Genomic DNA, 26,426 nt, shown 5'->3' with positions numbered 1-26,426 from the left:
TTTAATTTTTGTCTGAGTACCTGCAGCAATAGTTTTATTCGGGAGCTCCAACTTCCTGTTTCAAATCTGAGTCTCAACTTAGTGACAACTATAAAAGGTCAGAACATTAGATTTCAAATCTACGCTGGGGAAACTGCACTCTGTTGCCTCTATCAGACCACTGGACTCATCTTAGTCTGGATTTTCCCTTCAACATCTTAAGCCTTCATCACAAACAATATCCTTGGTACAGACTGCACACCCTCTTGGACAACTACATCAAGTTAAGACTGGTTGTCCCTTTAGCACCAATTCTGTCATCATTAAAAAGGCAACTCACTTCCACGTTTATTATCTAACAGAATAACATAGATGTACAATGGATAAACTAATCACTTGGTTCATCCTGTCCACAGCATTGTCTGGGCTCTGCTTAAGCCTTCTCCCACTCCTTTTCAAATAACTGTCAGCATAGCTTTGTGTTAATTTCTCCTTCATCCATGTTACTTATCCCAACCATGCATAGTGGCAAGTTTGCCAATCTCGCGATAAAAATTGAAGTAACTCTACTTTAATCCAACTCCTGAAACATCCATATTAATGCCATCTCCACACACATGGTCAGCTTCCCATACAACCTCTAAATATCAGTTCATCCAAAACTCTGCTGTCAATGTTCCATCTTGCACCATGCTACTTGCCTATCATCCTGCATTCACATCATTCCACAATAGCACACTGTCCTTTAATGTTTCCAATCTAAAATTCTTAATGTCATGTTGTATTCCTTATTGGTACCTAATTCCCCACTGCAATGCCTCTAGACCTGTCTTTTGTTTCAGAATTACTACTTTCCCCAGCCCAACCACAACACCCACCATCTTTCCCAAACCTCAGTGTTTCATTGCAGACCCCCAATTCCTTTGCCCTACCATTGATATTTTGGACTTCAAACTCCCGAGCTCAAATTCCCTGAACTTCTCAATTCTATTTTGAAGCCAAACTTTTATGATGTCTGTTACTAAATCTCCTTTGGCTTGCTATCATTTTCTGGCTGGTTACAGATCTGTGAATGTTTTCCCACACTAAATTCTGTTTATAGTTGCAGGTTTGTTTTTTTTTGGCATGACAATGTGTATGCAGGACAATTATATTACTCAGCAGATGTCCAGAATTATTGGGAATTGCATTGATGTGGAATAACAGACAGTGTAATTGCTAATCCATTGGTAATATTGATGCATCCTTGCAGTTAGTTATCGTTGGATGTGGCCGCTTGTTGTGAAAGTCTGCTTGGTATCACAAATGTTTTCAGCATGTTGGCACAAGAGGATCTGGATACAACAAATCATTTAATTCTGATAACCTTGTTTGTTTTTGCTCATCTGGTGCTGCCTGCTCCTTTCATTTAGTTTACTTAATTTTTGATGTTTAGATCTTTTTGATGTCCTTGACCAAATAGGTTCCTTCCTTCTTCTGATATACCTACATGTTCCTTTGTTTAATTCCTTTTGTAAATTTGCCAAAACGCCTTCAACCTTAATCTCGATTAACAAATTTACAACAGTTCTTCCCCTTGTTACAGAGGTGAGAAGTACATGGGCATGTGGTTGGATGATGCTCGCCATGGCAATGGAGTTGTGGTCACTCAGTTTGGTCTGTACTATGAAGGCGCCTTCAGCAGTAACAAAATGACGGTGAGTTTTTGTCTGCATCACATGGAAAGGTGACCACTCAGTCCAATTCATTCCTACTGAAGTTGACATCCAAACTCTGAGACCCTGTGACAAAATACCCCTTATCTCAGTAATGATCATTCAGTTTTCAAGCTGTGTGGTACCATAATCATCAGGGGATAAAGAAGCAAAACAAAATGCTAGCCTCAGCACATCAAGAAGCATCTGTGAACAGTTTTAATATTCTAGTTTTGTGACCCTCAACAAAGGGGTAACAACACATGTCCAATTGTCTTTAAAATACATGACATTTTTTGGACATTGGGTTATTGTCAAATGTAAGAATTAAGTTAGTAAAATAAATTTAAATTTGGTATGAGTAAAGATGAGGCAGCTGCCATGGCATGGAGTCATGAAGCAATATATTGTGGAAGAAAATCAGGGAATAAAACCTCACACTAGGAGGTCTGCGTGAGGAATGGCCTTTGGATTCAGATATATACTTCCCTGAAAATGGGTGCAAGTAGATAAAATCACAAAACGACTTGCCAGCATTTTAAGTTTTTTGAATTGGGATGCAAGAGTAAAGTAGTATTTTTTTAATTTGTGTAAAATAGTGTTTTCAGGATCGATTTACAGTTATAAGGAGAAATTAAATACTGGGCTTATTCCAGAAGACTACAGAAAGTTAAGAAAAGATCTTTAATTTTGATGAGGCTAATATAAATAATTTATTCAGATTTAATCATGGTGGGTGATTGACCTTACACTGTCAGAACGAGGTGGGCGGAAATTTATTTGTACCACTTTGCCTTTGGGATGGTTGCGCCAAAGTTGGTTACATTTTTGAGAGGAATTAGTCCAAGATTTGAAAATGCTTTCTGAGGAAGTTGTGCTTGTGGCATAGAACCTTGGGTCAAACTCAACTCAGCTTTGTTATCAGTCTGAAGAAGGGTTTTATAAAGTGATCTATCCATATTCCCCAGAGATGCTGGCTGACCTGCTAAATTACTCCAGCACTTTGTGTCGTTTTGTTAGCAGCATGTCTCCTTTGTCAGCTGCCTCGTGATTTTAAGCCATTGAATTGGCTCACAAGTTTTTGAACCTTGACCTATGATTCTCCCTTTTGGTCTCGCCACAAAAATGTCCTATTGGTGTACGGACCACACTTGAGCCAAGGAGCAGTTATCTTGAGTGGGTCTACTTCATTGTAAGCTTTTGGGACATATGGTGCAAGAAGTTTGGAGCTGCTCCATGGATCCCTTGTTTTGTCATGCCCTCTTGATGCAAACAAAAGGGGAAGATAAAGCGTAAACTTCAACTGGCTCAAAGGTATGAGATTTTATCATTCTACAGTAGCACATTGCAGGACGAGCGAGCAATAGTTAGTCCGTCAGTCAGTTCATTGATGTCTGGCTCCATTTTCTGGAATTGTTAACCAGTTGCACCTGAGCAGCACATGTGTTACTACTTGGATAGTACTTTTATTTTCCCCCAGGGCAGTGGAGCCTGAAACTAGAAGGTACAGGTTTAAGGTGAGAGGGGAGAAATTTTTAATGAGTTCTGAGGAGTGATTTTCCACTCAGAGGGTGGTGATTTACTGGAATGAGCTGCCAGAGGAAGTAATACAACCAGTTAAAATTACCGCATTTAAAAGGTGTTGGGGGGATAGGAAAGGGGATATGGGCTCAAAGCAAATTTAACAATCATAGCTAGACATCATGGTCAGCATGGACAGAGTAGGTGGAAGAGCCCCGTTTCTGTGCTGTGTGACTAAATTGACATGTGTGTTTCATGAGGATTTGTCTGTTTCTCCGTACGTTTTTTTTTTTTAACCAGTTAGACAGGTACATGATTGAACAGGTTTGGAGGGATATGGACCAAGAGCAGGCAGGTGGGACTAGTGTAGCTGGGACATGTTGGCCATTGTGGGGAAGTTGGGCCGAAGGGCCTGTTTCCACACTGTATTACTCTATGACTTTATGACTCTTAAGTGCTGACCAATAATTGAATGCTTATTTCACCTGCACAGGGCTATGGCATCCTTCTCTCTGAGGATGATACCAGCTTTGAAGGAGAATTCTCTGATGACTGGATCGTAAATGGAAAGGTAAAACCATCAACCATCGGTGTGGATGTAAAGGGGTCGGTGTTTACATAGGGTTACTGACTGAGCAGTTGAAGGATAATGGCAGGGAACTCCATTAGGTTCATGAATTAGAAAATGCTTTAGAATGCAGATTACAACAACTATGGGAACGGGTTTGTGAGGCCGGATGACCTAAACCAAATGAGATTCACTATGTTCCTAACCTCCCATTGATCTGGATATGTGCGGAGCCCCGTAGTTTTATTTGTTCTGCTGATTTTGCTGTGGTGATTTGCATTTGCACTCTTCATTTTGATTGCGTCACAAATGTAAACTTTGCTGGCAAACTGGGTAAAGTCCACAGACTCGATAAGATAGTTTGCCACTGTTCTGGTTTTGGGTAATTTTGAACCACAGTAAGTGGAAGGCGTTTGAGCTTTGGACTGTGCCAGAATGAAAAGTAAAGGATTTTCAAAGCCAGGATTGTTCCAAAACAGACACAAATGCTGGATTAACTCAGCGGGACAGGCAGCATCTCTGTAGAGAAGGAATGGGTGATGTTTCGGGTCAAGACCCTTCTTCAGTCTGCCTGTCCTGCTGAGTTACTCCAGCATTTTGATTTAAACCAGCATCTGCAGTTCTTTCCTACACATTGTTCCAAAACACTTCACTGCCAAATCCAAGTTAATGTTTTAATGCAAGAAATGTCCCAACACCACAATGCAGCGATGGCAAGAATAATTGTCAAAGTGATATTGATTGAGAAATAAATATTGGCGAGGAATGAGGGAAGATTCTTCCACTGATGATGACAGCTCATGAAACCTAACCAATTCAATGTTAATCTTTTGCTTTGTTCATTTTAAATTCTGGGGCAGGTACTGTTGGTGGTGGGATTTGTGTTTCTCAACTTCAAGGCCTATTCAGTAAAAATATTAATTCAGAATATGGTTCGGGACCTATAATGCCCAGCAAGGCCGAAATCTGCAAAATAAAAGCCAGAAAGTATGGATCACTTGGCAGGTCAGGCAATATCTGTGGAAAAAGAAATGGTTACATTTTAATGATGAGATAAACCTGGGAACAAAGGATCTTGAACCTAAAGTTTTAATTCTACTCCTCTTTCCTAGATGTTGTACTACGTTTCCAGCATTTTCTGTATGTTTTTAATTCCAGATATTCAGCAACTCCAGGTTTTTTTTTTCTCATTTCCTAGATCTGAGAATATCTGGGGTAGACTGATTTACACCTGCAAATCTTTGATTGCTTGCCAAAAAATTGACTTACTAAGTGCTCTTTTCGTACAGGGAGTTCTGACCATGGCAAATGGTGACTACGTTGAAGGAACATTCAGTGGAGAGTGGGGAGCAGGGATTAAAGTTGCCGGAACGTACTTCAAACCTAATTTATATGACAACGATGGAGAGAAATCCCCTGTGTCGTAAGTGATATCAGTTTTGAAGAAACTTGCATTGTCCAGCTGGCAACTGTGTCTGGAGTCTTCTCTGATATGGTGACACGACGTGTTAATTAAAACTTTGCGAGAAGTGCCAGAACAGGCCACTGGTGCTTGCTCAGTTCTCAATAAGTGATAATATGACTGGCTGCAGATGTGACCTGTGGTGGCAGGAGTTATTATATGGTGGTGCAAATGCAAAACTCATTTCCTGGAGGCTTTTACATTTATTTTTTTACTCCATTTACCCCATCAGAGCTCCAACTCCTGACAGGGGCTCCTGTGGTATTGTGTTGGAGCCATTTTGCATTCTAATGGCGTCAGGTTATATGGAGCAGCAAGCTCTGCCCAATTATTTTATGACCAGCATGGATGCAGCAAACAGAGTTCAAGACAGCAGGGATGCAGATGCTGGAATCTTAAGCAAAACACAAAATGCTGGAACAACTCAGTGCGTCAGGCAGCATCTGTAGAGGGAATGGGCTAACAAACTTTTGGGTCAGCACCTTTCTTCTGACCCAAAATGTCACCTGTCCATTCCCACCACAGATGTTGCCTGACCCGCTGAATTACTCCAGCACTTTTTTTTGCAGAGAGTTCTAGGCAGTTTGCATTTATTTTAAATTACGAGCCCCGTTCCCCCAACGCAATATTCCACCACTTACCCGTTTCCCGCAACGCAACCCGTTCCCCCAATGCAATATTCCACCACTCATCCATAGCCCCCAACTGCGCAGGTGCAGCTCATTTCCCCTCATCCCCTAACACTCCCTCCCCCTCCTCTTCACCCTCCCTCTTTGTCCGCTCTCCTCCTCCCCTCCCCACTCCCTCCCTCTCCTTTCCCCTGCCCTCAGTCACGCCTTCCCTCCCTCCATAACTCCTCTCCACTCCCTAACCCCCTTGACATCATTGTGACGTGGATGCTGCTGTGTTTTTGAAAACAGATTTTTAAAAATGTAAATGAGTTCCCATTGTGGTGTGAAACACTGCTGATGGGCAGTTTTTTGAAAACTGATTTTTTTTAATGTAAATGAGAGCCCATTGTGATGTCACTGTGGGGTGGAGCACTGCTGACGGGCAGTTTATGTAAATGAGATCCCATTGTGACGTCATACCCAACTAACTGATAGTGCAAATTCAAATGATTTTTCTCAAACTGGATTTTGTAAAGTTTAAAATGTGAATAACTTGTAAAATATACCATCAATCTGAACGAAACTTGATACACCACACACCAGGACATAGCTCTATCATGTACTGTTTTGGCGTAGTTCCGGGAGCACAGCTCGCACAGACAGACAGATACACAGACATAGAAACAGACAAGATGAGAATTTTAGTAATATACTAGACTAAGTGGGATTCGTTGGGTCCCAGTCACATGGGAGGCCTGGACCCCCCCCCCCCCCCAAACGCAATATTCCACCACTCACCTGTTCCCCCAAGGCAACCCGTTCCCCCCAAAGCAATATTCCACCACTCACCCATAGCACCTAACTGCGCAGGCAGAGTTCATTTCCCCTCATTCCCAGCTCTTTCTCTCCCCCCTCCCCCCCCCCCCCCCCCCCCCCCCCCACCCCTTCCTCTTCATGTGTGGGAGGGGAGTGGGGGTGTGTGGGCAGGGCGGTGGTGGTGGGGAGGAGAGCATGAGGGGGGGGGGGGAAGGGGGTATGGAGAGGGGGGTTGATCGCACCAGACGCAGCTCGCACTCTGCTCACCCCGCACCTTCAGCTTCCGGCCTCACGCAGCAGCTTCCGGCCTCACGCAGCAGACTCCAGTCTCCGACTTCACTCAGTGGCTTCCGGTTCGTCGTGCTGGTCGCCGCAGAAGCAGCCCGCACGCTGCTCTCTGCCCGCACGCTGCTCTCTGCCCGCACGCTGCTCTCTGCCCGCACGCTGCTCTCTGCCCGCACGCTGCTCTCTGCCCGCACGCTGCTCTCTGCCCGCACGGCTTGTGGACTCAATCAGTAATGCTCATTGTCTCAGCCCCGCCTCCGGGGATTTATTCTCCTCACCCTGGTGATTGCCAGTGGGTGCCGGAAGGGGCGTTACCTTCATGGTGACTGACAGGCAAGAAGACCAATCTGCTGATCTCACGATTTTTTAAACCTTCATAACTTTTGTAATATTCCACCGATCGGAGCAAAACTTGGTGAGGAGGAGAACGGTGAGTAAGGTGGCGAAAAAATCCTAGCGATGTAGGGTACCGTGTTTGTGCAAATTTAAAAACAATGCAAACCAGAAGAGCACAAGATGAGAGTTTTAGTAATAGGATAGAAGATAGATAGATAGATAGATAGATAGATAGATAGATAGATAGATATCTTTTATTAGCAAACGTGTCCATTTACAATGACAGGAGGAGGTAAAGACTATTCTCATTTTTGAAAGTGAATTTACAAGGAGAATAGTTGTATGGCCATCCAAACGCCATTTACTAATTCCATAGTCAAAGCTAACCCCAATTCTCCAAGCTAAATGTAAATCAAAATACTCATTCTATCACAGAAACTCTCTTCTGCACGTCCCTACCCTGCATTTTCTGATATTGAAAACTCTTTCATCTCTCTCTTTCCCAATTCTAACGACAGGTAGAAGAAACAGAATTTTAACTTTTCTTTCTTTCCACAGATGCTGCCAGACTTGCTGAGCTTTTCTTGTGGTTTCTCTTTTTGTTCCCAATACCCAACAGTTGCTCCTTTCTGTCTCTGGCTTTGAAGTCACTTAAACAAAGGGACTTTTAAAATTTACTCATTTAAAGTAAAATCTATGTCTGATCAATATGTTGACAATGTGATACCAGAGAAGTGCAGGATCACAAGGGTCAATTCAGAGTTTGCTTCCTTGTGCTTGTTGTATTTCAAATGCACCTTGTTGTTAGTTTACTGTCTCGTGTTTCTGTTAACATCCTGAAGATTGATGGCGCAGCTGGTGGAATTGGTGCCTCACAGCACCAGAGATCCAGGTTCGATCCTGACCTCGGGTACTGTCTGTGTGAGGCTTGCATGTTCTCTCTGTGACCGCGTTACTTCCCTCCAGGTGCTCTGGTTTCCTCCCACACCTCAAAGACATGTAGCTTTGTAGATTAGTTGGCCTCTGTAAATTTGTCCTAATGTGTCGGGAGTGAACCAGTCATTGGGCAGCACGGTGGCTAATGGTAGAGCTAATACCTTGCGGCGCCAGAGACCCGGGTCTGATCCGGAGTACGGGTGCTCGTCTGTACAGAGTTTGTACGTTCTCCCCGTGACCTGCATGAGTTTTCTCCGAGATCTTCGGTTTCCTCCCACACTTGAGAGATGTACAGGTTTGACGGTTAATTGGCTTGATATAAATGTTAAATTGTCCCTAGTGTGTGTAGGATAGTGTTAGTGCGGGGACCGCTGTCCAGTGCAGACTCGGTGGGTCGAAGGGCCTGTTTCTGCACTGTATCTCTAAACTTAACTGTGTGTGATGGTCAGCGTGTTTCCTTGCTGTATCTCTAAACTAAATCAGAAACTTTACTGGGGTGCATGGAGTGCACACAACAGATATTTTGTTCTGACTGACTCCATCCCATAATCCCAGATCATGCAGCCCAATCAAGGTGCTTTAATGAGCCATTCCCATTTGCCTGCATTTGACCCATATCCCTCAAGCTTTCCAATTAACAAACCTGTAAAGATGTCTTTTAAGCATTGTAATTGTACCCACTTGTACAACTTCCTCTGTCATTTCTTGCCACATACCCTTCACCCTCTGTGGGGGAAAAACTGTCCCTTTTGATTTGCAACTATTGGGAAGGTTTAAAGTTTAATGGATTTAAAAATCTCTGTCTTACTTTAGAGAGACATCAACAGTAACTCCATCCACACTTCACGCTATCTTGGAAAAGCATCTAACCAAAATTGGGGACTATTTTCACCCTGGTCATTCCCTCTTCTATCGGATGAATGATACAAAAGCTTGAGCACATACTATGAGATTCACAAACAGCTTTGTTCTTGCTCTTATCAAACAACTGAATGTCCTCCCATAAGTTTGGATGTACTCCTAATCTCCCAATTTAACTCATTGGGAATCTTGCACTTTCTCTGTACCACTATTGCAGTACCGCTATATCCTGCACTGATATTGTTCCCTTTGTACTACCTGTTGTACTTGTGTATGGTTTGATTGTACTTGTGCAAGGTATGATTTTCAATACAGCATGCAAATAAAGTATTTCACTGTATCTTGGTACATGTGACAATAAACTAATTCCAATCTTTACATATCCCCTCTCTCACCTTAAACCTATGCCCTCTAGTTTCAGACTCCCCTAGTCTGGGAAAAAAAACCTGTGATCATTGACCCTATATATGCCCCTCATAATTTTATAAATTTCTACGGTCAAACCTCTGCCTCCTTCACTCCAGTTAAACAGTATCAGCCTATCCAGTCTCTCCTTGTAACTCAAGACTTGCAGTCCAGGTGTTTTTTATTTAAAGCATGAGTAAGACACAATGTAAATTCCCTGACCACAACCCCCTAAAGGAGATGCAACCAGTGAAGCTCATTTAAACCATCCCAACAAAATCCTGCAATTCAATTACAACACAGGTGAGACAGTGATTTAAGTCTCCTGTCTCTTGCTCAGTTTGAGGTCTCCTGCCTCTCACGTGGCTGCTGTCTCCTGTTTCTCACCCTGATACTGAATTGTATGCAAAAAGGCATTTCACTATACCATGGTACACGTGCCAATAAAGTGCCATTGAACCATTGACTGGACTCTTATCTTCCCTTGTGGCTCCCACTCCAGTCCCAAATCCAGTATCTAAATACTCTCAGAAACATTATCAGATATGTTGGTCAGCCTAAAGGTTGATAAATTCCAAAGGCTTGATGATTTATGTCCCAGAGTTTTTAAAAGAGGTTATCATCTTCCAATATTTGGCAGATTCTGGATTTGTAATGTTAAAAAATTGTAATTAAGTTTTCGAGTTGAATGAAACAGCCATGTTACATATGTCTATGTTCTTGGCTTTGGCAAAAGGTTTTGCAGTAAAACATTCTCAATACGGAATCTGAGCTGATTATCGGAGTTTTACCTGTGCAGTAAAACTCTGATAATCCATTCTCTGACAATACAAAAATTCCCACGGTTCGGCATCTAGCTCCCATGTGGTGTTTGGCATGCTCATGTTCCTCTCACCAAAGGCCTCGTTCCTGCACTCCCTTGAAATGTATTCGGTTCATTGGAAAATGGATTGTTCTACTGAATTTAAAATGAATTGTGGTGTTAATATAACGTCTGCTAATCGGGCAACACTAAAGGCTCATGGGCTGGATTAATAGAGCCTTACTGTCCTTGGTTTGTTGAGTGCGGTCGATGTTTACCCGAGAAGTAAAATTCCAGATTTCATGAGCTATGGTCCTTTAACACAACAGTTTATTTTTTAGAGATATCTCATTCTTATGGTCCAGTTCATTCAGCTGCTCATAGAGACATGTGGATGTAATTGCAGGAAGCTGGGTAAACTGGCAGTCGACCCAGAGGAGAAATGGAAGGCTGTGTTTGATGAGTGCTGGTGCCAGCTCGGATGTGAATCTGTTGGGCATGGGGATGTACTCAGGGCCTGGGAGAACATCGCAGTGTGTCTCACCACGAGCAAACGACAGCACAAGGACAGGTGAGTGTTGGCTGCTAGAGGAACCAACAGCCGAGTGGGACCAAGAGGTGGCACAGTGACATGGTTGGTAAAGCAGCTGCCTCTGTGCCAGAGACCCGGGTTCAATCCTAACCTCTGGTACTATCTGTGTGGAGTTTGCACGTTCTTCCTGTAAACCGCATGCGTTTCCTCCAGGTGGTCCAGTTTCCTCCCAAATGCGTGTGCGCTTGTGGGTTTATTGGCCTCTAAAAATTGCCCCTAGTGTGCAGAGTGGATGAGAAGATGGGATAACATAGATCTAGTGTGGACAGGTGATCGACAGTTGGCATAAACTCAGTGGGCTGAAGGGCCTGTTTCCATGCTGTATCTCTAAACTAAGCTGGATGATTGCCTCCATTGTGGATAGATTCTTGTTAAAATGTGAGTAGAACTCAGGACCGTGGTAGAAGGTTCCCCAATTGTTTCCAACTTAGTTGCACCTACAGCTGAATGTTTTTTGACGTACCCTTACCTCCCATTACTCGTGTCCTCTGCATGCTTTCATCCTCAGCCATCTCTTCTCTTTTATTCATTCTTGATTGCCTCGTGTCTTGTTTCCTCTCCTCAATTGCCATCCCTCTGTCACTGTAACCACCACCCCCCATACGAGTGTAATTATTTACGGCATCACTTTTGTGGCAGCTTACTGCCTACTCCAAAATTCCCCAAAAGTAACTCTTACTTCAAATACAATTGATGTGTTGCAAGATGCTTTGGTTCCTCATAAGAACATGAACACTGCTGTTTTAAATCAAGTTGAGCAGTTTAATGCTTTTGGTCTCAAAAGTTGAATCTTCACTGCAAATTGAGATACTCAGCAAATTTGGACATTAATGGGCTGATAACACCCAAAATTTATATTTAGAGCTAGCAGATCACCATACAATCCCAAATGTTGTCTAATCTTCAGGAAGGGGGATTGCCACCTGGCCTGACCTGCATGTGACAGTGTTCTCATACCACATGGGGAATCTTGATTCCTTTCAAGGTAACTGATGATTGGCATTGAAGATGGCCTCATTTGTATTGCTTATATCCACAGAACAGTTCTTGGTGATAACCCAAAATCCAATTGGATCTTTGTCTACATGACAAATTCTTAAGCATATATATTTTTTTTTTACCCTTTGTTGACTCATCTAGCCCTGATTTCCAGAGCCGATCTCATGTACAAATACTGGAGAGTCTGGAAATTATCCCTCAGATTGATGGCCCCATCACACTGGATAAGTACGAGGTCATCAAGAAATACTTAATAAAGGTATTGAAGCTTAATTTTTTTCTTTAGTTGTTTGACAAAAAAATAAGATCGTATGCATAATATACAGGATATAAACATCCAAGGATTCCCTAGTTGAATAAAGATTTATGTTAGAAATATTCAGCAGGTCAAGCAGCATTTATAAAGAGAAGAGGAATTATCCTTTCATCAGATTTCTCATGAAAAATACTGATCTGACTCGGTTTCTCCCTCCATAGATGCTTCCTGACCACCTGAATATTTTTGCATCTTCTGTTCAACTTTGATTTTTTAGCATCTGTAGTATTTATTTTTGGAGATGACTAAATATGGGAACATTCAGCCTTGATTGTAAATTAGCCACCGAAAGATTAGAGGGAAAGAAAATCAAGGCCAGAAAGGATGTCTGATTCCTGATGAGATATAAGTGGGTTAAATTCTCTCATGGTATTTCAGACTCCATTTTGAGTCTGAACCTGTTTAAGGAAACACTGGCAGTAAATCCGTAATGCTGATTGGGTCAGTATAAATTCAGGAAACGTTGGTGTTCGTCAATATTGATGTTTTCTGCATGACTAGGCACAGATTTCCCTCGTCCTTGGAGGTGAACTTGTCAAATTAAGGCTGTGGATGAAGTGGCTTCCCAACGTGTTGCAGTCCCAAGACAACCAAATGTGATCCTGAAGACTGAAAGCTATTTTGTTGGAACCTATGTTTTGTTGGAGCGATGTTAATAGAACCAGTCCAGCTGTTATATAAGCACCAAATGATTGTCAGGCTTCAAACTTGCCTTTGGAACGGTGGAATCGATTTGCAGCCAATTCTCTGGGCATTGCCAAAGGCATCTGCTGCTGGTAGCTGCGCGGAGTGCAGATACCAGACCACTATTTATTTCCTTCACACCTCCCCTCCCTGAGAGCTGAGAACTTTGGAGTCTATACACATTTTACAGTTTGTGCCTATGCCAGCTCTTGCCTCTTATTCAGACATTTAATTTCAGTTGTTCAAAAAGAGCATCAGACTGACCCACGTTCCTGATTTGCACAGGCATGTGACACTCCTCTGCATCCACTGGGGAATCTCCTGGAGACACTGGTGGCGGTGTATAGAATGACCTATGTGGGAGTTGGTGCTAACCGCCGGTTACTTCATCAAGCAGTCAACGAAATCCAATCCTACCTAATCCGCATCTTTCAGCTGGTCAGGTAAGGACAACTCTTTTCAATGATGCTAGGGTCTGCGATTGATTCAACTGCTCAGAAGGTACAAAATTGTGTAAAGCAAGAGTTCTGTCCAAAACATCACCTGTCCATTTCCCTCCATAAATGCTGCCAGGCCCGCTGAGTTCCTCCAGCAGTTTGTCTTTTGCTCAAGATTCCAGCATCTCTTGGCTCTTAAAGTCTCTTTTGTGTAATGCATAGTTGATTTGTGGTTCTGCTTTCTTTCAGATTTCTCTTTCCAGATCTCCCAGATGGGGGCAGTCTGATCCCAATAAAGGATAATAAGAAAGAGCTCGGCATCGAGGAAGGGGACTCCACTGATAATGGGTAAGTACTCATTTTGCAATTGACTGGTTATTATTAGACTACATAGTTTTCCTACTTTTTTTTGGCAGATTGTGACTATCGAAGGAGCCAGAAGAAACTCTGTTGGTGAAGATAATTATAGCAGCAAAAGAGCTTGGAGTGAGATGCTGGTGATGTTTCAATGATAGGCCAAGCTCATCTTTGGAGTTAATCAAGAGTTGTCAAGTTCTGTGAAAATCTCACAGTAGAAATCTGCAGCATGCTCAATGGGAACAAAGGCCCCATTCTGAGTAAATTTGTCTCTTTTTGTATTTTCAGCATTGCACTATTGTGCATTTGAGGTTCAGACCTGCCATTCCGCTTCTTTCCCTCTCCATCCCGGGCAGCTTGTTTGTTTCTTTCCAGTGCAACTTGAGAAGAAGATCAAGTTTACCCACACCATGTCCCTCTCATTCTTCCTCCCCCCCCCCCCATTCCATTCTCCCCATCCATTGCTAGCCATTAAGGGAAGGTGAAGCCTGTGAAATATTCTGAACCCACCTTTCAGGATAATAGGAGTGATTTACAGAGTCGATGAATGTAGATTGTATTGTTCATCCTTCTGTATTCCCATTCTCAACTTTCTTACTTGTTTTCCCAGATGTACCTTTCTTGCATGAAGAATTCGGGAATGGCTGTGGGATGTTAGTAAAAATGGTGGGCTTATCCTGTCTAATGTGTTTTGACAGTTAACTCTTTTCATCCTTACAGGAGCCAAATGATCACATGCTGTAGTCTGCTCCTTCCGGTTCTCTTACCGCGGCTCTACCCTCCACTCTTCACGCTCTATGCTCTGGACAACGAGCAGGAAGAAGACATTTACTGGGAGTGTGTGCTTCGACTCAACAAACAAACGGACCTGGCACTACTGGGCTTCCTTGGAGTGCAGCAGTGAGTGTTACATGAGAATTTGTTTTAAACTTCAGTCTTTCAGAATGGTGCAATTGTATTAGGAATGTGTAATTGAAGTCAGAGCAGTCAAAAAATGTAGTCATTGGGAGGGCATCAAGTATTTTTCTGCACATTCCTCACCATTGTTACTTTGTACATCAGTTTCCAAAGCTGCACAAAGGTGTTCAACAAATTCTTTTTTGGTGCATTGTCTGATACAAACACCTCATGCTGCTATTTTGAGAGAATCAAATTAGAGCTGATCCTAAATAAGTGATGAAATCTTAAATGAAAAAAAAAACCCATAGCACTAAAATAGGTGAACATCTGAAATTGAAAATGGGAAATAAAGACAACATCTGTGGTAAGGTCGGTATTACAAGCAACTGGCCTTGCACTGTTAAGCTCCCATGTTTTTGCACTGGGCATTTTAATGCTACATAATAGTGAGAATTTCATTTCGCTTTTTCCAGTCCCATCGCCAGGGAAATGTAATAACGAAACTGGGCATCTTCAATTAAAAGAAAAAATTCTGGCATCTCGCATTACAAAAATAAGAAATCCGTCATCCAACAGTTTGTTGTGACTTGACGAGGGTTTAATACTGGGGCGTTTTAACTTTCCAAATAATGACTGGGATTGCCATAGTGCAAAGTGTTTGGATGGGGTGGATTTTCTTAAATATGTTCAGAAAAAAAATCTCAATCAACATGTAGATTGCCCAACTGGAGAAGGGGCAATATCTGACCTTCTCTTGAGAAATAAGCCGTGACTAAAGTGTTGGTGGAATCAAGGAGGTAAAAAGAGGAAATGGGACAGCGTTGACAGATAAAGTAGAGTCCAAAGAGATTCGACAAGTATATTAAGGACAAAAGAGTAACTCGAGAGAGAATAGAGCCCTTTGAAAATCAACAGAGAATTTTGTATCATCTGGTTGAGATAATTTGCTTCATCAATAACCACTGTGAGGCACTGGAAGACTGGAGGGTGGCTACTGTTGTGCCTCTATTTAAGAAAAGCTGCAATTTGTGCTTTAATTTGTTTTGCAATTTGTTTTATTTAAGTTTCTGACACTCGTGGTGATTTTGAGACACAGGAGGGGGTGTCATTAGTGGCCATGGGGTGTATGTCGTTTCATTATCAAATATCCTCTGTTGGTCCGAAAAAACGGATAATCCAGAAAGTCTCTGGAACTGAGGGTGCCAGATAATTGTTGTTTAACCTGTACTTGATTGCTGAGTTCTCTGGCCATCTCTCTTTGTATTCCTGACTGTGCTCATGTAATCAAATGCATATTGATCTTTATTTATGTTCTTTGCCACATTTAATTGACACTGACTGGTCTTCTGACTTGTTTTCAGGAAGTTCTGGCCCATTACAGTTTCTGTACAGGGAGAGAAAATAGAGGTAAGAATGTTTTCTGTTATTCCTTCATCCTTATTTATACTTTCATTTTCTTGCTCCCTTTCCACACACCACTCACTGCGTTTGCCCATCTTCCCCTTCCAAAAAACAATTCTGATGGAGAGTTCACGGAGACTGTAAAAGTGAGCATTATTTGTGTAGAAGTGTGCGAGTGGTAAGCTATACCACTACAAATGTCTTAACGTTCATTCCTAGTCTCTTGCACTAGGATTCTGATGTTGAGCGCATTACTTGGAGATACTGTGCCTTCCATAATGTTTGGGACAAAGACCCATCATTTATTTATTTGCTTCTGTACTCCACAATTTGAGATTTGTAATAGAAAAAATCACATGTGGTTAAGGTGCACATTGTCAGATTTTATTAAAGGCCATTTTTATATATTTTGGTTTCACTATGTAGAAATTACAGCAGTGTTTATACATAGTCCCCCCATTTCAGGGCACCATAATGTTTGGGACACAGCAATGTCATGTAAATGAAAGTAGTCATGTTTAGTATTTTGTTGCATATCCTTTACATGCAATGACTGCTTGAAGTCTGCGATTCATGAACATCACCAGTTGCTGGGTGTGTTCTCTGGTGATGCTCTGCTGGGCCTGTATTGCAGACATCTTTAGCTTATGCTTGTTTTGGGGGCTAGTCCCCTTCAGTTTTCTCCTTGGCATATAAAAGGCCTTCTCAATCGGGCTCAAATCAGGTGATTGACTTGGCCATTCAAGAATTGATTTTTTTTAGCTTTGAAAAACTCCTTTGTTGCTTTAGCAGTATGTTTGGGATCATTGTCTTGCTGTAGAATGAACCATCGGCCAATGAGTTTTGAGGCAATTGTTTGAACGAGCAGATAGGATGTGTCTATACACTTCAGAATTCATTATGCTACTACCATCAGCAGTTGTATCATCAATGAGCCAGTACTTTCAGCAGCCATATATGCCCAGGCCATAACACCCCCACCACTGTTTCACAGATGAGGTGGTATTCTTTGGATCTTGGGCAGATCCTTCTCTCCTCCATACTATTATAAATTCACTTTCTTAGAAAAATAGAGGCTTTGTCTTTTTTGTTATCTTCAAGTTTTCAACCTAAAATACCAGCTGAAAATGTTTAGCAGTGTGTTTGGATCCCTTTCTAATCCCTTCCTTTGTTCTTTTGACTGGATCTCGGCACCATGTTATTAAATTAGATTTGTTTCACTGGAAATTGTATTTGCAATGCCATTGTACCACAGGTGGCATTTTGTATGCCTGATATTTTATCAAAATTGAATGGGGGGGAAAAAAGATAAGCATGTGCTAGGAATAAAATGTAGTTTTGATTATTAGAACTTCTGGACCTTCACACATGGATCAGAGAAAGACTAAAGATTGATTTCATGTTGACATGGGATTTTAGTGCAAGATTTGTCATAAATGGTTGCACACCAGATTTGGTCACAGTGCAGTGCAATTGGCACGTTGTTTATCGGCTCAGCATCTGAAAAAAATCCCAAAGGCTACGCATGCCCACCTTGTTGCTCTGGAACTGTTGCATCTTCATCACCTATATATGTTTTCCAACTCAAAATATTGCTTGGGGTAAAAGAAGCAACCACTTAGAAGCTGTCAAGTGCACTTATTGCAGTTTCTCACCTACTCCTCTAATGTGTGATTCGTCCTTGCAGATACAATCAACCACAAAGGAGGTTTGTTTCGCTTCTGCGGTTGAAAGTTTGCAGCAGATCAGGTAAAGCGACCACCATTCTGGTATTTGTTTAGTGGTAGCAGGAAATCTGGGGTTTTGGGAACATTACATTTTGTTAAATGCTTTTTATGAAATATTTTATGGACTTGGTATCATTGACAAAGACAGCATTTATTACCCATCCTTAATTCCCCTTTAAGCAAGTGGCTTGTTGCACCATTCAAAGCCAACCATGTTGGTGGATCTGGAGTCCTATAATAAGCCAAACCAGGTAAGGTTAGAATATATCCCTCCCTGAAGGGTATTATGGACCAAACTGATTTTGCAACAATTGGTTGCCATTTGCTACAGATTGGTTTCTTTGAAATTCTAGACCATTAAATGCATCTAAATTCCACAACTGCCATGCTGTGATATGAATTTTGGTTTGTTAGTTCAGGATCTTGACTAATTAAACCGTTACATCGCAACTATAAATCATGAAAAAGTTTAAAAGTAATTGACTCTGACTCTTGTATCTGTCTCTCACAACGTCTATCTCATTGGAGCAGATTGGTACCAGGGGACAGTTTGGAAACCTTTGTGTAGGAAGGAACTACAGATGCTGGTTTAAAATGATTTGGATGGGAACATACAGGGCAAGACTGGCAAATTTGCTGATGATACAAAAGTTAGTGGTTTTGCAGATAGTGAAGATGGTTGTGAAAGATTGCAGCAGGATCTGGATTGATTGGCCAAGTGGGCGGAGGAATAGTTGATGGAATTTAATACAGAAAAGTGTGAGTGTTGCAATTTGGGACATCGAACCAGGGCAGGACCTGCACAGTAAATGGTAGGCCTCTAGGTAGTGTTGTAGAGCAGAGGGACCTAGGAGTGCAGGTGTATGGTTCCTTGAAGGTCGAGTCGCAGGTAGATAAGGTGGTCAAAAAGGCTTTTGGCACTTTGGCCTTCATCATTCAGAGTATTGAGTATAGAAGTTGGGAGGTCATGTTGCAGTTGTATAAGACGTTGGTGAGACCGCATTTAGAATATTGTGTTCAGTTCTGGGCACCATGTTACAGGAAAGATATTGTCAAGCTTGAAAGGGTTCAGAAAAGCTTTACGAGGATGTTGCCAGGACTAGAGGGTATGAACTATAGGGAGAGGTTGAGTAGGCTTGGTCTCTATTCTATGGAGCGCAGGAGGATGAGGGGAGATCTTATACAAATCTCATTCCGTATACAAAATCATGAGACTAATAGATCAGGTAGATGCATAGTCTTTTGCCCAGAGTAGGGGAATCAAGGACGGAGGACATAGGTTCAAGGTGCAGGGGAAAAGATTTAATAGGAATCCGAGGGGTATCTTTTTCACACAAAGGGTGGTGGGTGTATGGAACAAGCTGCCAGAGGAGGTAGTTGAGGCTGGGACTATCCCATTGTTTAAACAACTGATAGACAGGTACATGAATAGGACAGGTTTGGAGGGATATGGACCAAATGCAGGCAAGTGGGACTGGCGTAGCTGGGACATTGTTGGCGGTGTGGGCGAGTTGGGCCGAAGGGCCTGTTTCCACACTCACTCTATGACTCTACGGACACAAAAAGCTGGAGTAACTTAACGGCACAGCAGCATCTCTGGAGAGAAGGAATGGGTGACGTTTCGCATCGAGACCCTTCTTCAGACAGAAACTTCATCCATTCCTTCTTTCCAGAGATGCTGCCTGTCCCGCTGAGTTAAAGCCCTGTCCCACGGTACGAGTTCATTCCAAGAGCTCTCCTGAGGTTTAAAAAAATCAAACTCGTGGTAAGCACGGAGAATGAACGTAGCGGGTACGTCGGAGCTCGGGGACGTCTCTTAGCGCTAACGGCAGATACTCGGGAAGACTCGCTAAGGGCAGGTAAACACGGGAAGACTCGTGAAGAGTTTTCAACATGATGAAAAATGTCCACGAGAGCCCCAAGTACCGACGAGTGGCCATTACCGTAAATCTCCGAGTTAGAATCAGGGCAAACTCGGGAGAACTCTTGGAATGAACTCGTACCGTGGGACAGGGCTTTTACTCCAGCTTTTAGTGTCTATCAGGGAACTAAGTACCTGTACTACTAAGATTCCAGATCGAAGATCTAGATTGAGCAAATGATTTCAGCTGAGGTGATGGTAATGAACATTGCAGATACCCTAGATTAGAAACTGATGCAGTACAGGACAGAGGTAATTGTCCTATAGTTCCAACTCAAACACTTGGTGGATACAGACTTAGGTGGGTTATGAATGGGACTTTCTTTACCCAGAGAAAAGAGAGAGCCTGGAATGCACTGCCTGAGAGGATGTAGAAGCTGTATTGCCAATAGTATTTCAATATCGAAATGAGCACTTGAATTGTTGAACACTGAGGCCTGGAGAACAAGTGCTGGGCAATATGATTAATAAGGTAGGGTGCTCACTGGTCAAGGGACTAGTTCAGCCAAATGGCCTGTTTCTATGCTGTATGATCATTTAATTCTGTAGAGCAGAGGGACCTAGGAGTGCAGGTGCATGGTTCCTTGAAGGTCAAGTCGCAGGTAGATAAGGTGGTCAAAAAGGCTTTTGGCACTTTGGCCTTCATCATTCAAAGTATAGAGGAGTCGGGGGATATGGGGATAAGGCAGGAACGGGGTATTGATTGGGGATTATCAGCCATGATCACATTGGATGGCGGTGCTGGCTCGAAGGGCCGAATGGCCTATCCCTGCACCTATTGTCTATCCATGTACATGTCAAAGTTAATTTTAAATGCTGTTATAGTACCTGCCTCGACTATCTCCTCTGGCAGTTCGTTCCAAATTCCCACCACCCACTGAGTGAAAATGTTGCCCCTCGGGTTCCTATAAATCTTGTCCCTTTCACCCAAAACCTATATTCTCTGGTTCTTGACACCCCTATCCGGGGTAGAAAACTCTGCATTATTCCTATCTATTCTCCTCATGATTTTATATACCTCTAAAATATTATCACTCGGCCTCTTGCGCTCCAAGGAATTATGTACTAGCCTGCCCAACCTTTTCCTATAGCTCAGGCCCTCAGGTCCTTGCAACATCCTTGCAAATCTTCTCTACACTCTTTCCAGCTGAATGATATCCTTCCTATAGCAGAGTGACCAAAACTAAACACAGTACTCCAAATGTAGCCTCTCCAACATACTGTACAACTGTAACATAGCGTTCCAATTTCCTGTCAATACCCTGACTAATGAAGGCCAATGCTTCAAAAGTACTATAACAGCATTTAAAATAAACGTTGACATGTACATGGATAGACAATAGGTGCAGGAATAAGCCATTCGGCCCTTCGAGCCAGCACCGCCATCCAATGTGATCATGGCTGATCATCCCCAATCAGTACCCTGTTCCTGCCTTCTCCCCATATCCCCTGACTCCGCTATCTTTAAGAGCCCTATCTAGCTCTCTCTTGAAAGTATCCAGAGAACCGGCCTCCACCGCCTTCTAAGGCAGAGAATTCCACAGACTCACAACTCTCTGTGAGAAAAAGTTCCCTCTTCTCCGTTCTAAATGGCTTGCCCCTTATTCTAAAACTGTGGCCCTGGTTCTGGACTCCGCCAACATCGGGAACATGTTTCCTGCCTCTAACGTGTCCAAACCCTTAACAATCTTATATGTTTCAATGAGATGCCCTCTCATCCTTCTAACTCCAGAGTGTACAAGCCCAGCTGTTCCATTCTCTCAGTATATGACAATAGACAATAGGTGCAGGAGTAGGCCATTCAGCCCTTCGAGCCAGCACCGCCATTCAATGTGATCATGGCTGATCATCCCAAATCAGTACCCTGTTCCTGCCTTCTCCCCATATCCCCTGACTCCGCTATTTTTAAGAGCCCTATCTAGCTCTCTCTTGAAAGCATCCAGAGAACCTGCCTCCACTGCCCTCTGAGGCAGAGAATTCCACAGACAGTCCTGCCATCCCGGGAATTAACATTGTAAACCTACGCTGCACTCCCTCAATGGCAAGAATGTCCTTCCTCAAATTAGGGGACCAAAACTGCACACAATACTCCAGGTGTGGTCTCACTAGGGCTCTGTACAACTGCAGAAGGACCTCTTTGTTCCTATATTCGATTCCTCATGTTATGAAGGCCAACATGCCATTCGCTTTCTTCACTGCCTGCTGTACCTGCATGCTTACTTTCATAGACTGATGAACAAGGACCCCCAGATCCCGTTATACTTCTCCTTTTCTCAACGTGACGCCATTTAGATAGTAATCTGCCTTCCTGTTTTTGCTGCCAAAGTGGATAACCTCACATTTATCCGCATTAAACGTCATCTGCCATGCATCTGCCCACTCCCCCAACCTGTCCAAGTCATCCTGCATTCTCATAGCATCCTCCTCACAGTTCACACTGCCACCCAGCTTTGTGTCATCTGCAAATTTGTTAATGCTACTTTGAATCCCTTCATCCAAATCATTGATGATAATTGTAAATAGCTGTGATCCCAGCACCGAGCCTTGTGGTACCCCACTAGTCACTGCCTGCCATTCTGAAAGGGACCCGTTAATCCCTACTCTTTGTTTCTTGTCTGCCAACCACTTCTCTATCCATGTCAGCACTCTACCCCCAATACCATGTGCCCTAATTTTGCCCACTAATCTCCTATGTGGGACCTTATCAAATGCTTCCTGAAAGTCCAGGTACACTACATCCACTGGCTCTCCCTTGTCCATTTTCCCAGTTATATCTTCAAAAAATTCCAGATAGGAAAGATTTAGAGGGATATGGGCCAAATACAGGCCAATGGGACGAACTTAGATTGGGCATCTTGGTTGGCAAGGATGAGTTTGCCGAAGAGTCTGTTTCTGTGTTGTTTCAGTCTGACTAACCCAGACCATGGGGTGCAGGCAGCCTTTACAATGTCCTAATCTGGAAAGATGGCACCTTTATTGTTGTGATGCCAAGGAAGTCATTTGAACCAGTTTCTTCCACATACTTGCTGTGTTTGACTCTGCCATAGCAAAATGACTAGCTTTATGTTGGAATATAATTTTATCCTTTTTCCCCTCTCGTCACCAGCACCACTTTCACTCCAGCTGACAAGATGACTGTCATCCAGCAAACCTTTGAGGAGATCACCCAGGAGGTGCTGACTAAGTTGCAGGATGACTTCCTGTGGTCCATGGACGATCTCTTCCCTGTTTTTCTGTACGTGGTGCTTCGGGCAAGGTGAGGAAATGCTCTTCCGCACTTTCAATGCATCTGCAATATATTTCTGTCCAGCTGTTGACATTTAGTTTGACACAGACCATGAATTGAAACGTACTCTACCCTTGCTCATGTGACATGAAGGAGCTTTGATCCACTAAACAAAATACCAAGTTAGCTCCTAACTCGAGTTTGTATTATTATCTCACAGGATCAGGAATCTGGGATCGGAAGTTCATCTTATTGAGGATCTGATGGACCCTTCAGTTCAACGTGGAGAGCAGGGGATTATGTTCACTACACTGAAGGTCAGTGACAGCAGCAGCACGTCACATTGTTGGGATATGATAGGGAAGGAGCAAAAAGAACATGTCCATGAGGGAAGTGGCAAGGAGAGTAAAAGACAATATTTTGGGGATGGATGGAGAGGGGAAAATAGAGTCCTGGGCAGATTGTGTGGGGGAGAAAAGGGAGGTATTCGGCTGGGTGGTGAGGAAAAAACAAAGAAGCAGAATTAGGAGAACAGACAGGATAGAGTTTGGCCAGGATGGTGGAGGTTGGCTCACCAGCTATGTTCTGCATCTGGGAGGAGGAAAGACTAATGTACTCTATCTGCATTCACTCCTTATGGCCACAAATGCTTTAGTGATTTAAGCACAAATATTTGTTCAAGCTTAATGCAAATGATTGAAGTAGTAAATGCAGCAAGCTTTAATTACTAACGTTTTATTTTATTTTTTTATCTCTAGGCCTGTTATTATCAAATTCAGCATGAGAAGCTAACATAGAACAACAACCCTTTTCTCTCTCTCTGGCTGATTGGAATGGTATTATGCACAGTTAAGAGGGTGGGTCCTTGGAAAGGCTGACATGGACGCATAAATTGTAATGGATGCATTACCTCGTACATGTACCTGCAAAGATGCATTTGCCCACTACCACAGCCTCTCTCCCACTTCACACTCATTTCCCATCCTCTCTGCCACCCAAATCATGCATGCACACTGCTCGCCTTCTTCATACTCCCAGCTAGCAAATACCCGTTTTACAGACACCCCCGCCCCCAAGTGACCACATGCCCTGCAGTGTTTTAAGTCTGAATACTTGAATTTGAATTTAGGTTTTGTTTTACTTGATACTTAATGGAATGATAAAACATAAATTGTCACTGTAGGACAAAAATTATCAATTGCATCAGTGCGTAGAATTGAAATGCATTACACTGGATAGTTGATGACAAGGTGTTTCATGTCTGAGGGCTAGATGCTTTTGGAAATAGTACATAACATTATTCCAGCATTTGTGGGTCACTTTCTGCACTAATTCACTGTTTCTAGCATAGGATACACTGTCACTACCCAGCCCTTGGGCTACAGTATTTCTAGAGCACAAGCACAGTCCCTGCCTGGGTGGAGCGATGTAAGATGTGATGTGAGGCAGTCGTAAATTGGAGATTTTTTAAAAATCACAATGTAACTCAATGTACTTAAAACCCATCAAATAGCATATATTTGGAGAGCTGTGCAATCTTGGTCTTGCATCATAGGAAGCATGATATGATAACTGCGTGGGTTCTGCACTGATTAAATCAGAGTAGTCTCTGCTCTACGAGAATTGCAACTGATTTCATTACAATAGAGGTAACTGATTGAACGAATGGAACAAGGATAAAGACAGGCCCATTTCAAATGATTGTGGGTACCAAAATGTGGCTCAAAGTCATAGGGGTTTAGAGATTAAATTTTTTAAAATATAAAAAGCAAAAAGCTGGTGAGATTTTAGGCAGGGAATTCTATAACTTTGGACTTTATTAGCAAAATAGGTGGGCTCCATTTGGGAAGTCATCTTATTCAAGATGGTTCAGAAGCAATAAACAGTAGATGAGATACTTCAGATCTACAAGATAATTGTAACAGAGATAAAGACGTGTAAAACACAGGGGATGGGGGAAGGAGGAATTTGAGAGAATCTAAAAATCCAGATGGTGATTTACTGAGTGCTGAGTACCTAAGTGTTGTGTGGAAGATTACAATTTGGAATGCAGACAGCAGACTTCTGGATTTATGTATTTTTAAAGAGGTAGAATGAAAAAGGCTAATGAAAACTGTTTGAATTGCTCGTCCTGGCGATAACAAAGGGGCAGATGAGAGTGGCAGGCGTTGGTGAGATTGAATGGAGCTGAGTGAAACAGTGTTGGGTAAGTGAAACTTAGTAGTCTAAACAAGGACCAAAATCAATAATCAGAATCTCCAGTTGGGCACCAGTTTAGATGCTGTGAGGCATCTGGAATGTCCTGTTTCCGGAAGATGGAGTCAGTGGCCAGGGAGGAGTTTCTGACAAAGACAAAACCTTTTGAACTTCCCAATATTTAGATGGTATTCTGATCACCTAATACTGGATATCTGACAAGTATTCTGACAACTTAGGCCATGAAAGCCAACTGTCATTAACATTGGTAGAAACGGACATTGTTAGGAGACTGAGACTGCATCTAGATGTGAAGGAGGAGACTGACTTGGAGGCAGCAGAAAGAAAATGGGCAGCACAGCAATGTAACTCGTAATAGTGCCTCACTGCACTGGAGACCTGGGTTCAATTCCAATCTTCGGTTCCTCGTCTTACCCTTGTTAGAGCTTTAACTTTTGGTAGTGTGGTCTAGTCTGAGAGTTATAGACTTCATAGCTGCCCACCAGATGCGTGGTTGCCTTGAACAGGACCAGTGCATTCTATGCTTGTTGTCACCATCCAGCATTGCAATTCTTTGAAACACTGTCAACTCAAGCTGCTTGATCCAATCAATGACCAACCAAAAGTTGCCAGACACTGACTCCATAACCATAACAGGTAACTGGCCATATTTGATGCCACTCACAACACAATAGTTTATCTGGAGATGCCTTATTTCATTGGTGCCACACAATTGTTCAAGGAAGAAGATATATAAACAGTATTGAATCGAACACTGTGTATCCTGTGCCAATTTCAATAAATTATTTTTGATTAAAAAAACAAAGCTGGTGCCTCAAGCTGAAGCGACCCAGGGTCGATCCTGATCTCAGTTCTGTCTGTGTGGAGTTTGCACGTTCACCTTGTGACTAGGGTTCCTCTGGGTGCTCCAGTTTCAATTTGTGTTTGATAGATTAGCCACTGAAAATTGCCCCTCGTGTGTCAGTGAGTGTTAGAATCTGAGGTGATTGATCAGAATGCAAGGAGAATTAATTGGGATTAGAGAAAGAATATAAGTATTTGATAGTTGATGTGGTTTCAATGGGCTGGTAGCCATATGACTCTTGAACCCTGTATGAAAAGCCATTGTTTAAGAGAAAGGAAAGATGGTCATCAACTCCCTCCAGGGTTTGAGGAAGGTGAGAGTTATTGTCTCCATCCTGAGAGGAATTCGGAGGTACAGGTAACGTTCGATCGTTCTATCCGAGATGCTTTTTTCCCTCTGATATGGATCCCTCCGCTGTGAAAGATTTCCATTGTCCCATTTTCTGATTTCTTCTATGCACCTTCTGCAGGCCTGTTGTATTTGAAACAATTCTCTCCTGATATCCATGCATGATTCTCCCCACCTTTCT

The 26,426-nt window shown here is 42.6% G+C and overlaps 1 protein-coding gene across 5 annotated transcripts in view; it reads left to right on the top strand.

The window, feature by feature from the left end:
• Window positions 1-25,846, top strand: part of als2 (alsin Rho guanine nucleotide exchange factor ALS2) — a 92,314-nt gene extending 66,468 nt beyond the window's left edge. For all 5 annotated transcript variants that reach the window (XM_033024516.1, XM_033024513.1, XM_033024514.1 and 2 more), the window contains 13 exons: window positions 1,565-1,676; window positions 3,688-3,765; window positions 5,052-5,185; window positions 10,683-10,847; window positions 12,009-12,126; window positions 13,153-13,310; window positions 13,554-13,652; window positions 14,382-14,561; window positions 15,923-15,968; window positions 17,650-17,711; window positions 22,717-22,866; window positions 23,057-23,153; window positions 23,595-25,846. In XM_033024516.1, the coding sequence (XP_032880407.1) occupies window positions 1,565-1,676; window positions 3,688-3,765; window positions 5,052-5,185; window positions 10,683-10,847; window positions 12,009-12,126; window positions 13,153-13,310; window positions 13,554-13,652; window positions 14,382-14,561; window positions 15,923-15,968; window positions 17,650-17,711; window positions 22,717-22,866; window positions 23,057-23,153; window positions 23,595-23,633 (1,438 nt within the window). In that variant the 3' untranslated portion in view covers window positions 23,634-25,846. The remainder of the gene's footprint in view (window positions 1-1,564; window positions 1,677-3,687; window positions 3,766-5,051; window positions 5,186-10,682; window positions 10,848-12,008; window positions 12,127-13,152; window positions 13,311-13,553; window positions 13,653-14,381; window positions 14,562-15,922; window positions 15,969-17,649; window positions 17,712-22,716; window positions 22,867-23,056; window positions 23,154-23,594) is intronic.
• Window positions 25,847-26,426: the final 580 nt, after the last annotated feature.

The sequence above is a fragment of the Amblyraja radiata genome, chromosome 7, assembly GCF_010909765.2.
Source record: "Amblyraja radiata isolate CabotCenter1 chromosome 7, sAmbRad1.1.pri, whole genome shotgun sequence".
NCBI classification, from domain to species: domain Eukaryota; kingdom Metazoa; phylum Chordata; class Chondrichthyes; order Rajiformes; family Rajidae; genus Amblyraja; species Amblyraja radiata.
The sequence above is the reverse complement of the archived record's forward strand: the minus strand, read 5'-3'. Positions and strand labels throughout refer to the sequence as shown.